The sequence below is a fragment of the Sebastes fasciatus genome, chromosome 7 (genome assembly GCF_043250625.1).
Source record: "Sebastes fasciatus isolate fSebFas1 chromosome 7, fSebFas1.pri, whole genome shotgun sequence".
NCBI lineage: Eukaryota > Metazoa > Chordata > Actinopteri > Perciformes > Sebastidae > Sebastes > Sebastes fasciatus.
This window is the reverse complement of record NC_133801.1, coordinates 9,498,829-9,512,288: the sequence shown is the minus strand read 5'-3', so window position 1 is coordinate 9,512,288 and position 13,460 is coordinate 9,498,829. Positions and strand designations below refer to the sequence as shown.

General features: G+C 41.9%; 1 protein-coding gene and 1 long non-coding RNA gene across 2 annotated transcripts in view; both read right to left on the bottom strand.

Moving 5' to 3' along the window:
• The window catches only part of LOC141771314 (uncharacterized), a 202,033-nt gene that overhangs the window by 105,277 nt on the left and 83,296 nt on the right, over nt 1-13,460 (bottom strand). The gene's annotated exons all lie outside the window — the stretch shown is intronic.
• The window catches only part of ankrd13b (ankyrin repeat domain 13B), a 54,463-nt gene that overhangs the window by 14,246 nt on the left and 26,757 nt on the right, over nt 1-13,460 (bottom strand). Inside the window, exons 4-10 of the mRNA XM_074641415.1 lie at nt 13,280-13,404; nt 12,256-12,301; nt 11,525-11,668; nt 10,257-10,497; nt 6,040-6,106; nt 4,722-4,803; nt 1,068-1,132 (exon numbers count right to left, since the gene is read on the bottom strand). Coding sequence (XP_074497516.1) covers nt 1,068-1,132; nt 4,722-4,803; nt 6,040-6,106; nt 10,257-10,497; nt 11,525-11,668; nt 12,256-12,301; nt 13,280-13,404 — 770 coding nt within the window. The remainder of the gene's footprint in view (nt 1-1,067; nt 1,133-4,721; nt 4,804-6,039; nt 6,107-10,256; nt 10,498-11,524; nt 11,669-12,255; nt 12,302-13,279; nt 13,405-13,460) is intronic.

Sequence of the window (13,460 nt, the reverse complement as noted above, 5' to 3'; positions counted from 1 at the left end):
CACTGCGTGTTTGTAATTCATTAGATTGGGTTTGCAAAGATTTTATGACATTTCCTCAACCCACAGACCAAACAAAATGTAATCCTTCATTTAAAATTAACTCTAGAAAATCACCACGATTGGACATTAATGTTTTAACCTCCTCCACTCCTTGAGGACGTCGGCGGACTCGGACGACTTTACCTTCTTTCAGAGGCTGTAGCACAAACTGCAACTTCCACTGTACATTCACTTGACCTTCTCAAAGCTAAACTTGCTGAGACTCTTGTTGATCCAATGAGCCTAACTGTATTAAAGTGTTATGATGTTAGTCCCCATAGTAGCCATTTCATTTAGCGAGACTATTTCTTGAAACTTGATACTCACTGTCTAAAATGACCTGTTGTGACCTCTAGGATAATCACAGCCTCATGAAACTTTACAGCAACAAACTAGAGACCTAGAGCATTCAGAGGATGGATGGCTTCCCTAGGTACGTTGACAATAATAGGGTTTCTGAGCAGTTTCCAGAGCAGAAGTGCTCGCCATCTAGTCACCGAAAAATGAAATTCTTGCAGAAATCTCCAAATGTCAAAAGTTTTTGAAACCAAATCACAGCATGGCTTTTTCTACGGTGTTCCTCAAGGTCTTGATGTCTTAATGTGGTAATTTGGAGGGATTATTGATACTTTTTTATCAATTCCTGAGTGGTAAAAAATTGTTAAATTTAGCACCAAATCTGTGTAACAAATGGTATCAACCCAAAAATTGCTGCAAAAATTATGAGACATAATAGAGCATGGGGATGACCATCATATACTTCAATCATATTGTTCTAAACCCTTATACACTTTCAAAATGTTTATTTCTGATTTATGACGAGAACAACTTGACACGCAGTGCTGAGCTGCATCTCAAATTCATCTTCAGGTTCCCAGCTTTCAGATGATGTACACCACTTCTATGTGACATCTACTGCTGACCTGCTATCTCCCCCTAAATATCCCCCTAAAAAAAGACAAAAATGGGTCTATAATAAAGAGGTGTGGAGTGGAAAAGGTTAATATCTACATAAACTGTCCACTTACCGCGTTGTTAGGCCCCATGTGTTGCTCAGCGATCCCAAGGAAGTTCTGCAGTGGAGTCTTCCCACCTGCTCAGCGACAAACAGCAGTGACGAGTTAGACTGAGAGACTGTAGTTACACAATGTACAAACTCAAACTGTCCTGTTAGTCTGAGCTGTATAAACTCTCACTACAATACAGAGCACCCAAAGCCGGCTTCAGTTGGTGCTCGTTTATCAAGAGATGATGAAGCACGGGCTCGTTAATCTCCACTGTGTGGCGTCTGCGGTGTCATTCTGCTCTACAATGTATTGCTCAAGATGAATTATTGCATTGTGTTGTTGTCTCATCATCAACTATGAGCCAGGATGAAATGAACAAAACCGCACTGTACTGAATTAAATCTAACTGAAGTAAATTATGCTTTTATGAGAGTAGAGTCACCCCCAAATATGCTCTAAATATCAGTGGATCTGAAACTAACGGCAATATGAATTTCATTTCACAGTTAAAGATATTAATACTATGTAGTCAGTATAGGCTAACTGCCTTCAATGTATCTCTGGACCCCGAACATCATCTTTCTAAATCATATTCTAGTCCACTTTGCCTGAGTGTACACAGTATTATACGCACAGCAACATGTGTAAGTTACTGTCACCATTAGACTGCATTAAAAAACAAGGATCTCTAAGTTTGTTAAACAACTACATGATGAAAACACACTCTCTGAAAATGACAAGCGCTTTGAAGAGCCTTTAGGGATCTTCAGACTGCAACAGTAGGAGAACTGTATTCGGGTCTTGGAGGAAAGAAAAAAGAGCTCTTTAGGGAGTGTCAAGCTGTCTTCTTTGGATTTTAAAGACCCCCTCCAGACATGAAGAAATACTCGGCTTGGCATAATAATTTGTGTCTGATATTGTTTTCCTTATTCTTAAAATTACATCTACTGTTTCTCCCTCATTAAAACAACCAGAAATCTATGAATATGCAAATATTGTTCCTTTCAAAAGCTTAACTGTTGGGACATACAGTCTGAACAGATATTACGCCGCGTTCCAAGTTGAAATTTCCAACTTTGGACCTCCAAGCGTTTACAGGTGCACGATGCCAAAACCATGACTGAATGTGACAAACTGTTTCTTTGGCAAGTGTTTACACAATTGAACTCCCAGCAGTGCATTTTTTGGGGCATTTTAACGGTTTCCCAAATAACTTTTATGCAGAGAAGATAACTTTCAGAGATTGTTTACTGTAACCAGCTACCTAATAACATTGGCGACATATTTTTGACATAAATATACATGCAGAACAGGTTTTACTATATGATAGTTATATTATTTTAATTAAATACAGGCAAATATACTTTAGGTTGCCTTTTAGTTGAAGGTTTACCATTTACAATATGCGCTTCAATTGTTGTGTGATGTCAGACAACTGCTTCTTCATGAAGTTGGGGTAGATGGATTTGCCCCCCTTTTTCAGACTTTTTATAATCGGAGGTCGGACATTTTCGACTTCCGAGTTGTCTGGAACGCAGCATTAAACTCAGATTTAGGGGGATCACAGAGAAACTTTCCTCCTTCAGCAGATGAGTATGAAAACGGCCTTTTAGTGTCAAACTCTGCACATGCATCATTCTGCACAGTGAAGCTCAAAGATCTAAGTGAAGTACCAACAAGCAAAACACATTTCTGAGTGGAGGGAGACTTTAAATTCCCCGAAGTATTTCTCTACAACATTAAGAATTCATAATTAAATAAGCAACAATCAAAGTTCAAATACATCTTAAGCTGGGCATACACTGTACGATTTCCTACTCCTACTGTACGAGTAGATTGTTTGCGATGTAAAACCAAAGTTCACGAATAATGTGCTCACACTGTACATGTAAAATAGAAAAAAAAACACTACCAGGTCTGGCTGTTGTTGTTGACAGTTGTCAATAAAGATTAATTTGAAAGCTCAGAGGCAAGTAAAGTTTGTTTGGTAGCAGAGGTCTGTACGGGTCACAATGCTAACACGGCAGAAACGTGATGCCTTGATCATCTGTGCCATCATGTCTATTGAAATGTCTAAAAAAAACAGCCGCTAGTGTATATGGACTCGCAGGTGGCGAGGAAGATGTGGACAGTATGGCTTGTCCATTTTGCAGAGAGAATTGGAGGTCAACTAGCTATGTTTTACTGTATCTATTTTACATTGTTATCTTGATAACTATGTTCTGATTACTGTAAATAAAGCAGAAAAAAGGCACAGACGTTGGGGATCGGCTCGTGGCTCTGTGGGTCAGTTCTAATTGGTACTTGACATCACCCTTTTTCTAACTGAGCACACTGCAAACCAGAGAGAAAAGCACAGAGCAAAACACAAACACAGTGTGTGAAATAACCCAAACTGTTGTAACTTTAGCAGAAAATAATGAGGACTGTGTAGGATCCCATCATTCATTGTAAAAAGCTGATTGAGAACATAAGATTTCAGGGTCCCACAATGAAGGAACCCTTTGTTTCTAGAGTGCCACGGGAATACCAGCAGCTGCTGCTCATTTAGATAAGAAAGAAATATGAGCAGGAAAGAAAACATGACACATTGCTAGTGTGTGGCTTGTACTTTCAGACAGGACTGGTGCTGTGGTTGTCCTCACTAACCAGAAACTGAACCGAAGTGCAAAAAGCAATGCAAAGGTCCATCAGTTAGTGTTAATGACAGTGGCGTCGTGGTGTGGTTTCAAGTGTCCACATTTTGACCTTAAACCCGCTGATCTGTCTGCAACTGCTGCATGACTCAAGGTACAGTAAGTGTGTTTCTCTTAGGATACATAGAACACTGGAAAGTTTTTCATAGTGTTGACAAAATGATGATAAGTAGCACAAGGGAAGGGCAAACGCAGTGAGTCACTCAGTCAGGAGTCGGTGTAGAGGCTCCCCTCCTGTATATTAGCAGAGTGAAGATGGGAATTGTGACCTGGGAGAGCGGAGCCCTCAGAGGAGCATGTGATGGTTGATCCTCGCTGACAGTCCGGGGAGGGACGCCTGCTAATCCTGTTTGATTTATGATCTGAACCAGAAAACAAGACGGAGCCACCGAGCCAACGTTACAGACCGTTAGCCGGAGCCGTGGGGTGATCTCATCGAGCTCAGGTGAGAGGGATTACTCATCAGTGAGTCTTTTATCGGACATGTCGTAGCACTTGGGCTGAGGGTTACAGCGGCACAGAGGGGATAATGGAGAAATTCAGCTGCCGCGCCTGCAGCTGTGATGCACCTGAGCACAATGAACACCTTTAAGGCCTAAGAGGAGACGATGTCGAAAGCACTGAAGTACAGCTGACGAAATAAAGTGACTTCATGGTTGATCATGCTCATGTTTTCTGGTCTTGTCCCTCTATTCAGACTTTTCTGGAAGGATGTAGCAACAATCATCTAGTCAGTTTGTTATTCACATCCCTCTATCATAGATATATCCCTGACAGGCTAAGTGAAGATGATACCTACCTCCTAAAGATCTTGCTGGCAGCATTTAAGAAGGTTATTTACAAAATATTGGCTTCAGAAAAATTGCCCAACTGCTGACCTTTGTTTGCTTTGTTTTCATTTGTTTCTCATTGACTTTTTGCCCCCTCGTCTTGTAAAATGAATAAAAAGTAAAAAATATAAATAAATAAAGTGACTTACCTTTTATCTTGTTCTTGTTCTGGTCTGACAGGTGGTCAGTTCTGGTCCTGGTGATCAGCTCCACATTGGATGCTGCGTACACCTGAAAGAGGAAGAGACAATTAACTCTTGTGTTCTGCTGACATTGGCTTAACGTCCTTGTTGTTTGGTACCCCACTGCTGTATGTATGTATAATAATAATAATAAGAAGAAAAATAAGGATAAGAAGAAGAAGAAGAATTGCAAAATCAACCATTTATTCCTTTAAAGGTACGTGTGTAGGATTTGATGGCATCTAGTGGTGTGGTTGCAGACTGCAACCAACTGAGTACCCCTCCACCCACTCCTCCCTTTCCAAAACTGCGGTAACGTGAGCCGCCGAGTGCAAAACTATGGTAACGCTGTTCGCTTCGCTCATCATTTGCAGATTCCATAAACATGATGAAATACAGAAATGAGCATGAAGCATTGTTATTGCATTGAATAAGGAAATATTTTATGTTTGCTTTGTTATATGGACTGCGCATGAACAAATAAACGTTGCTTTTGTTTGAAAAAAAGTTCCTTCTCAGACAAGGAAATGTAGTATGTTACCCTAGTACATAGTGATATAACTTTGGTCGATTAGGTCTATGAAACCCCAAACAGAATACCAAAAATGTACATAACCTATCAAAACCCTTGTTCCTGCTCTGCTTCCTACAGGCCAACTCCTTCAAGCTACAGTTCACAGCAGAATACTGGAATTCCTCACCAGTGACCATAAAAAAGGAAATACTGATTAAAAATTGAGCAAGCTTTACACTGGATGCTGGACAAGTGGAGGCAAGAGCAGCTCAACAGGAGTTGTCTGTTTACGTTTGTACCTCTAAATCACTGATGCAGAAAATAGGTGCTTTTCAGGCAGCAGTATTTTACTGTAGAGCCTGTCTGAAGTGCTTTTAAACCACTAGTGACAGATGGTCCTGGGTGTCCGACTCCCATCTATCCCTTCAGGGGGTCAAGAAAACAAATCGGGTCAAGGTAATGCATGTGTCTGCGCGATAAATATTCTTTTTTTTTTTTTTTTTACTAATTTGAAAGGCCATCTGGTCTTTTATATACTCATGAATTTTCCTCATTTGAGGGTAAAGAATTCTGGTTTCAGAAATTCATCTGTCGTTATTTAAAAATATAGGTTATGTCGTCAAAAGGTTTTAAAATAACTTTGGGAGTGATTCTTTCTGGAAATGAAACTCTTTAAGTGGAGTGGACTTTCAGGAAATATCAAACTGAGCTCTGACAGCAGCGGTGTCTCTGGTCAGTGTGAGAGATCAGTGAGCTGTCCGAGCAGCCTACCTTGGCTTCATATCCATTCACCGTCTCAGTCTTCTCGCTCCTCCAGCCCAGTATACCCGTCTTGTTCCTGCAAACAGATTCATCACATCCAACATCAGTTCTGGTCTCAACACACAGTTGCAATCACAGTTGGTGTAGATTATCCGCCTGTCCCAAACAATCTGCAGATATGTACCTGAGAGGATATCATAAATACAGATTAGACTGCAAGTCCCAGGCTCTGGGTTTTTCCTCTATAATATGGAGCCTGAAAACAATGCAGCCATTGTCCTTGTCTGTCGACTGTGAAGATCAACAGTTCAGCGTGCAATTAGGAAGTCTGCCCAGAAGTTAGTGAGGCGTATCCCATCTTCATGATCTATTCACATCACTGAACTCCTTTAGGACCAAACCACAGAAAGTCAGTTTCTGGGATGATTTTCACATTATTAGCACATGTGTTTTGAGGTCATGGTATCTTTGAAATGATATCGGGTATTTTTTTTTTATATTAATCATATTTTAAATATATGACAATTTAGGAAGAAAGGTTTTGGGGGATTTTCAGCCATGTGGTGGCAAAGTCTGTCAGAGAAATGCAGTAACTTTGGTAATTATCTGACAATTTATCTAAGGGTGCTCCGATCAATCAGCCACGATCATTATCGGACGATATTCCTTCTAAATAGTTTGATCGGTGGTCTCTATAAAGGCCGATCATAAGAGCCGATCAGATGACGCATCGATTCTGAATTGAAAAGTTTTCAATACTCATTTGCCTGCTTTCTCGCCTGCGCCTTAATTCGCTCTCAGAGCGACGCAGCTCGACACACACAGGATATATTATATATGATATATGATATAAAATAGCTTATCTGATTCTGATAAATGATAAAATATGCATCTCATGCTTGCCAACCCTTTTGATTTTCCTGCCCTGAGACAAGCAGACACACACAGCGGTCATAATGTGCAGTAAAATAATTATAAGTAAATATATAATAAAATAAATTATGTATTAAAAAACACAAACAAAGAGCAGAGGAGCAGAATCGCTTGTTGACCGACGCGGAGACGCTAGCATTTAGCTAAATGCACCTCTGTGCCTAAGTACAGCCTCATAGAGCCACTCGCATGGCTGTATACCATAGACTGTATATAAGAAGTGGACGTAGTCACCGTGACGTCACCCATTGGTTTGTGGTCTGCCGTTTTGAAGCCTCAAGTTCGGCATTTTGGCCGTCGCCGCCTTGTTTTTTTGCAACCAGAAGTGACACGAGAGGGTGGATCTAAGTACAACCGAACGCTGTATAAGGCATTTTTAGGCGACCAAAAAGGTTACAATTAACTTTCATATACTGAAAACACACTGTGAAAGGGTTAAAGTTCAACATCCAGATCGGACAACGCCGTGGTAGCGACCTGTCAATCACAAGGTAGCCACGCCCTACAGCATCCCCTGCTTTATGGTCTATTTGACTCTAAATGGGACCATAATTTACTAAATGAACATCATGCTGTATTGAAGAAGACTTGAAACTAGCGATTGAGACCATAAACTCATGTTTACAATGTTTACTGAGGTAATAAATCAAATGAGAAGTAGGCTCATTTTCTCATTGACTTCTATACAATCACACTTCTTTTTGCAACCAGAGGAGTCGTCCCCTGCTGGCTATTAGAAAGAATGCAAGTTTAAGGCACTTCTGCATTGGCTTCCCTTCTCAGATCCAGGAGTTGCCCACTGCTACAGTATATACCCTTAGTCTTGCTGTCCAACTAATCCAATGTCAGACAAAGTTATGTCCCTGTCTCAATTTTGAAGTTATATCTCAGCTCAATTACCAGGCGTTCAGTAAACTTTGTACTCCTTAGCGCAACCCTAAAAACAGCAAAACTGCAGCGCTGTAGTTTTTCTGCCTGGCTGCGTAAAGACGTATTAATAACACCAGAGGTGGATGTCCTGTCTGTGGTGCTTGACAAAGTAGTTGGCTCCAGAGCATCATAAATAGATTATTGGCATGTAGACAGGAGTGCTGACCAGGGAGAATGCACAGAGGTGACACTGAGGTACAAGTCTGACAGGGAGATGATTACCTCTCCCAACACGCACACACGCACACACACACACACACACACACACACACACACACACACACACACACACACACACACACACACCACCTCTCCCTGCTCACTTCTCTCCGTCTTCTTGCTTTTTATCTGTTAACATTCACTTCCTGTCTCAGTGTCTTTCCCCATGATTCACCTATCTATCACTGTGTCTCTCTGCAGCCTATTTTTCTCCCTTTTCTCCTCCAAAACTTCCCGTATTGGTTTCCGTATTGTACTTTTGTCCCTCATAGTCTTGTGTCCCATTAATCTTTCTCTCTGCGTGTCTTCTATTTCCCTCGTTTTTCTCTGTCCCAACTCATTCTCTCTTCCCCATCCTCTTTCTTTTATCCCTCCTTTCTTTACCATTTTCTCCCCTCTATCACTCTTTGTCCAGAACCTTCCTTGGTCTGTCGTCCCTCTCTCTTTCTCTCGGTCACATCCGTCTTATCTCACCACCTGACCAGAATAAGATGAGTTTTGTCCTCTATGCTGATTGCCTCGCCACTCTCTCCTTTCTCAACTCCTTCTTCTTTTCATCTTTGAGTCGATGTCACTTTATGTGAAACTGAGCTGTAAAACTGTACCGTTAGCATAATAAAAAGCTCCTAAATTGACTGCACACAAGCCACCTGCTCATCCAATTTTATTTCCTGCCCCTCTTCTCCTAGACAGCTTACGTCTTGCCTGCTTCTTCCATGGCTTTCCGTTCTGCTATCTGCCTCTCCATCTTTATGTTCACCAGTGCATCTTACTTGCACTGGAGTATTGAGCTTTTTTTAAATGGCCTGAGCCTGATTCACACAGCCTGGAGCTAATTTGTGGCTCTCTACCTCCACATCGTGCTCACTCCTGACACACATTTTTAACCATCTGAGTTCACAAAAGACACAAAATATTAAGAATGGAGTATTTTTGGTTAGATTAAAAAGCAATGACTTAAAGAGACCCAATGTAACTTTTGCTGAACAGTGGCTAATGTGGTCACAAGAACTACAAAATAATGATTTAGTTTGTTTTTTTACTGTATTTGTGCAAGGGTTAGTTTAGAGCAGGGGTCTCCAACAAGTTGATACTTAGTTGAGGACACGCCCAAAACAGAATAAAAATAGTAAATATAAATTAGTGCTAAAAGTGTAAGAGTAACTCAAGTAGGGAAGAGTCATGAAGGCAGCAAACTGACTCAGTAAACCAGTTACACAGCAATGAATATCTAAACATTTGCTAACTCTAGGAAAATTAAGCATATAGCAGCAAAGCCTCTGATTGCATTGAAATGAGCCATGGTGTTTAATATTTCATCTGTAACAGGAAGAGTGTCTTATTTGTCCTTTAAAAATCTACATAATTTCACTTTAAACTACAACAGGATTTTATAATTAACTCAATAGTTTAATGCACTTTCATTGCAGGAACATTTCCCCTTGGCTTTATTCTAGATATATCAGTAATATGTGGTTCAATTAACTCTTTTATTGTCTCCACTTCCCCCTCTACTGCTGCACTTCTGTTAGTGTTTTCCTACATTTTATGAAATGCATTTTGACAGCCACCAGAGAACGTGCCTGAACTTGTTCCACTCGGCCGTGGGTTGTAGCGTAGGAGACGGCAACAGTGAAAGAGTGACAGAAATTCAACAACAAAAGAGTGATTTTCTCCACTTAGGAAAAATAGAAAGCCAGTACTCAGAGCAGAAAATGTCCTGAGGCTGAATTACATTGTGTTCTGCTGGGGCTACTGTTGGTGGAGAAAATTATTATTGTGCTTGTTTTATGGAAGATTTCTTCCTGTATGCTTGTTGAACACAGTTGCAAAAGACTACATGGTGAGGCTTTTGAATTCTGAGTGAAGCTATACAAAATCCTGATGTTTATTCTTGATGTTTTAGGTTTTCTGCGGCATCGGAAAATTAACACATCACATCATCTAACTTTGCTTAGTTATTCACAAAAATTAGAAAAAAGCAGAATAGATCAAGAACAGCTATGTATGAATTTTTATAGCTGGGATTTTTCCTTTAATTTTAGGTGTGTTTGGGTCACAGTTTCTACTGGAGGATTTCTGCACCACTACACAGTTTACCATTCCCTTATTCATATTCTGTGAGTATCAGAGTTGCATCTGACCTCTCGAAGGCGATGTTGCGTGTGTCCAGTTGAGTGGTCACCACGGCGGCCGACAGCCTGGCTGCTACCTGCTCATCGCTAGGCTGCGTCGCCCCCAGAAGGTCCAAACTGGCGGGGTTTTTGCTGCAGGCGGCGCCGTTCACCCGGCCAGGTGAGAGCGCCGCGAGAGACGAGACGCACAAGGTCTCGCAGAACACCAGCTGCCTGTCGTGGTCGACCTCCATCACCTCTGCACTGGAGTCTGAGAGGCAAGAGGGTGACAGACAGGAAGAGCAAAATGAGGGCAGTATTAGTGAGCATGAGAGAGAGCAGATACAAAATTGATAGTGGGAAACACTACGATGCAAACATGCCAAATGAGACACAAACATACAAATGTACATGTAAGGAAAAGTCAAGGGAGATGACGACTGATGTCAAGAGACTGCAGAGGGACAGAAAAAAGAAGATCGAGGCAGGGAAAAGGTTAGAAGAAGTGGTGTGGTGAGAGGAAGAAAGATAGAAATAATAGAAGAACTGTGTGAAATAATGCAGAGAGGAGCCAGTGGAGAGTCGAATGAGTGGAAACAGCTGCGCAGTGAGGCTAAAAAGAGGTATGGGGGAGAGAGAGGATCATCCTGGAGAGATGCAGCCACAACTGCACCAATCTCTGTGAATATCTGCTTCATCTCACATTCACTTCAAATGAAGCCTGTGTGACTGATAAATACAGAAAAGGTTTTCTTTAAATCCAGCTTTGTTTAACTTGGACCAGTGAATTCATATGATCAACCTGTCAGGAGCATACTGGCGCCGAAACTAGGGATGCACAATGATATCGGCACGTCATCTGTATCGACAGATTAAGGCTAAATGAAATATCGGCATCGGCCAGAAATGAACATTTCCTCCGATATTACAACCCTATAAATTGATGCGTATGTACATGTGATGCGAACCGTTGACAAAGCAGGTGCAAAAACAAATAGGTTTGTACTGGATGTCCTGTGTTGCGCTAGTAATGATTCTCTCTGACCAATCAGTGCAACTGCAGTGTCCTCCTCCTTTTAGTATCGGCTCAGCTCGCTTGGGATCTCGACCGAGGTAGTACCAAGAATTGAGTGGTTCTATTGGTACCATGCACAACTTTTGCTAATGGAAACGCAAAAATAACCGTTCTAATGTGTAATGAACTGAACTGAACTGGACAGCTTGGTGGAAACATGCCAAAAGACTGGACACAGCACAAACACATTCACACACAGTAAGCATAGAGTTTAACCTCTGACCTTGTCCCCTGAAAATGAAGCTCCGGTTTCCTCTCTGCCAGGTCATCTGTTCGAAGCCCATCAAGGTGGTGTCAACGCGGAGACACTGACCACTCTTCCAAACTCTGTAGGTGTCGCTGGGGCAGATACGAGACACCAGGGGCACTGAGGACAAACGCAGACGCACTTTAAATTAGGTTTTTATGTAGAAACGTATTGTTTTAGAAACGACAACAAATCTCCTTCCAACGTCTCAGGGCAACGAGTTTATTACAAGTTGTATTACACGGCCCCAGGCACAACGTTTAACCATGACTAGCTTGAAATCCACCAAAACCAACCTGGAAATGAGGAAAATCTGAAATTACTGCATAAGAGTCTATGAAGCACAGCCGTATAGTTGTGGGACCCTGGTCAGAGCTGGCCGATGCTATGCTATGATTGGCCAGTCTGCGTTCGAGGGCCAATTCACGCACAAAAACATACAATTAGTCACAAGTCCGCTATAGAGACTACTACTGAAATGACATCCACTTGTGGTTTTGTGAAGCACTTAGGATAACAAACACAAGCTGTTTAACTGTAATCCCAAAGCCACACATACATCCTGCTGTGCAGGAAGTGTGTGAGCATCAGTACAACAGGAAGAAATAGGCCTCTTCAGCCCCAGAGAGAGATGATAACATGATTAATTCTGACTGGTCTGTACTGGACCGCTTTACTGACTGGAATGAAACGAGGACTGGACTCACCCCAGCTGGTAAACTCCCATTTCATCTCCACATAGAAGTCCTGAGCCTGGAGAGAAAGAAGCAGAGAGAGGAGGAAGAGAAATATAAATGAGAAAGCAGTGGGCATTGATGAAGAGGAAGATACAGAGAGAGAGAGTTTGGGAAGATAGAGAGTGATGAATTTAAAGATGGATAGACAGAGAGAGAGCGGAGGAAAAGAATTGCAGTGATGCTGCTTCATTGTCTCTTCCAAAGACGTGGGGACTGGCACAGAGAAGTGGTTTCGTGTGTGTGTGGGGGTTAATAATAGAAGTGATGGATGGAGGGGAGAATGATGTGGATGGGAGCAGCAGCAGATGAAGAACGGTGAGCGATGTTTGCAAGTGCAGGTGTGCTTGAGTGCGAGTACTCATTGTCAAAGTGTGAGGGTGTTGTGTCTACCATATGAGTGAGTGAGTGTGTGTGTGTGTATATATATATATCGGGAAGCCAGCTGGAGCAGATACACAGAAGGACAGACTGTGTGAAGGCAGCTCCCTGCATCTCTGCCACTGCTCTCTGCAGCTCTATACTGCTGCAGCGGCTTCAACACGATCTGCTGCACCTCGACGCTTTCCTGTCAAGATTTTAACTGTCAACCTTCATGTTCTCCACTCACAGCTTTGTCCATCGCTGCGCTCCTTACCCCTTTAGGGGAAAGCGATGACTCAAATTACCCAGGGACAGAGGGTTTTGCAACATGGAGACATATCGTTTGAGTGTATTTCCCTTGTTGGGTAGTAAACAAACTTATTAATACCTTCAAACAAAAAACAAGAATATTTTATCCTAAAACAAAGATGTAAAAAGATTCATCTGCATTTCAAATGAATGCATCTCTGCTCACAAACTCCCCTGATGTGCCTTTGTAGTTTGTGTTCATGTATGTAATTTTTGTGCTTCTACACACACGCTTGTTTGTGTCTGTACAGGTGTGTGTGGACATGGGAGTATCTTTTTCCATGTGTGCATCAAAGTATGTGTGTGTGTTTGTGTGAAATCCTACTTGGCGCAGTCGCTCCAGCAGGACGGGGATGCCCGCCAGTCTCTTGGCAGTCCTTTGGTAGTCACGGTAACGAAGCACGAGACGCACCAACTCCGGATCTCTTGTACTCACCGCCTCCTGAAGAACTGAAAGAGGGAGCGAGACGGAGAGTAAAACAGAGCCAATCACTCAGACCTCATCT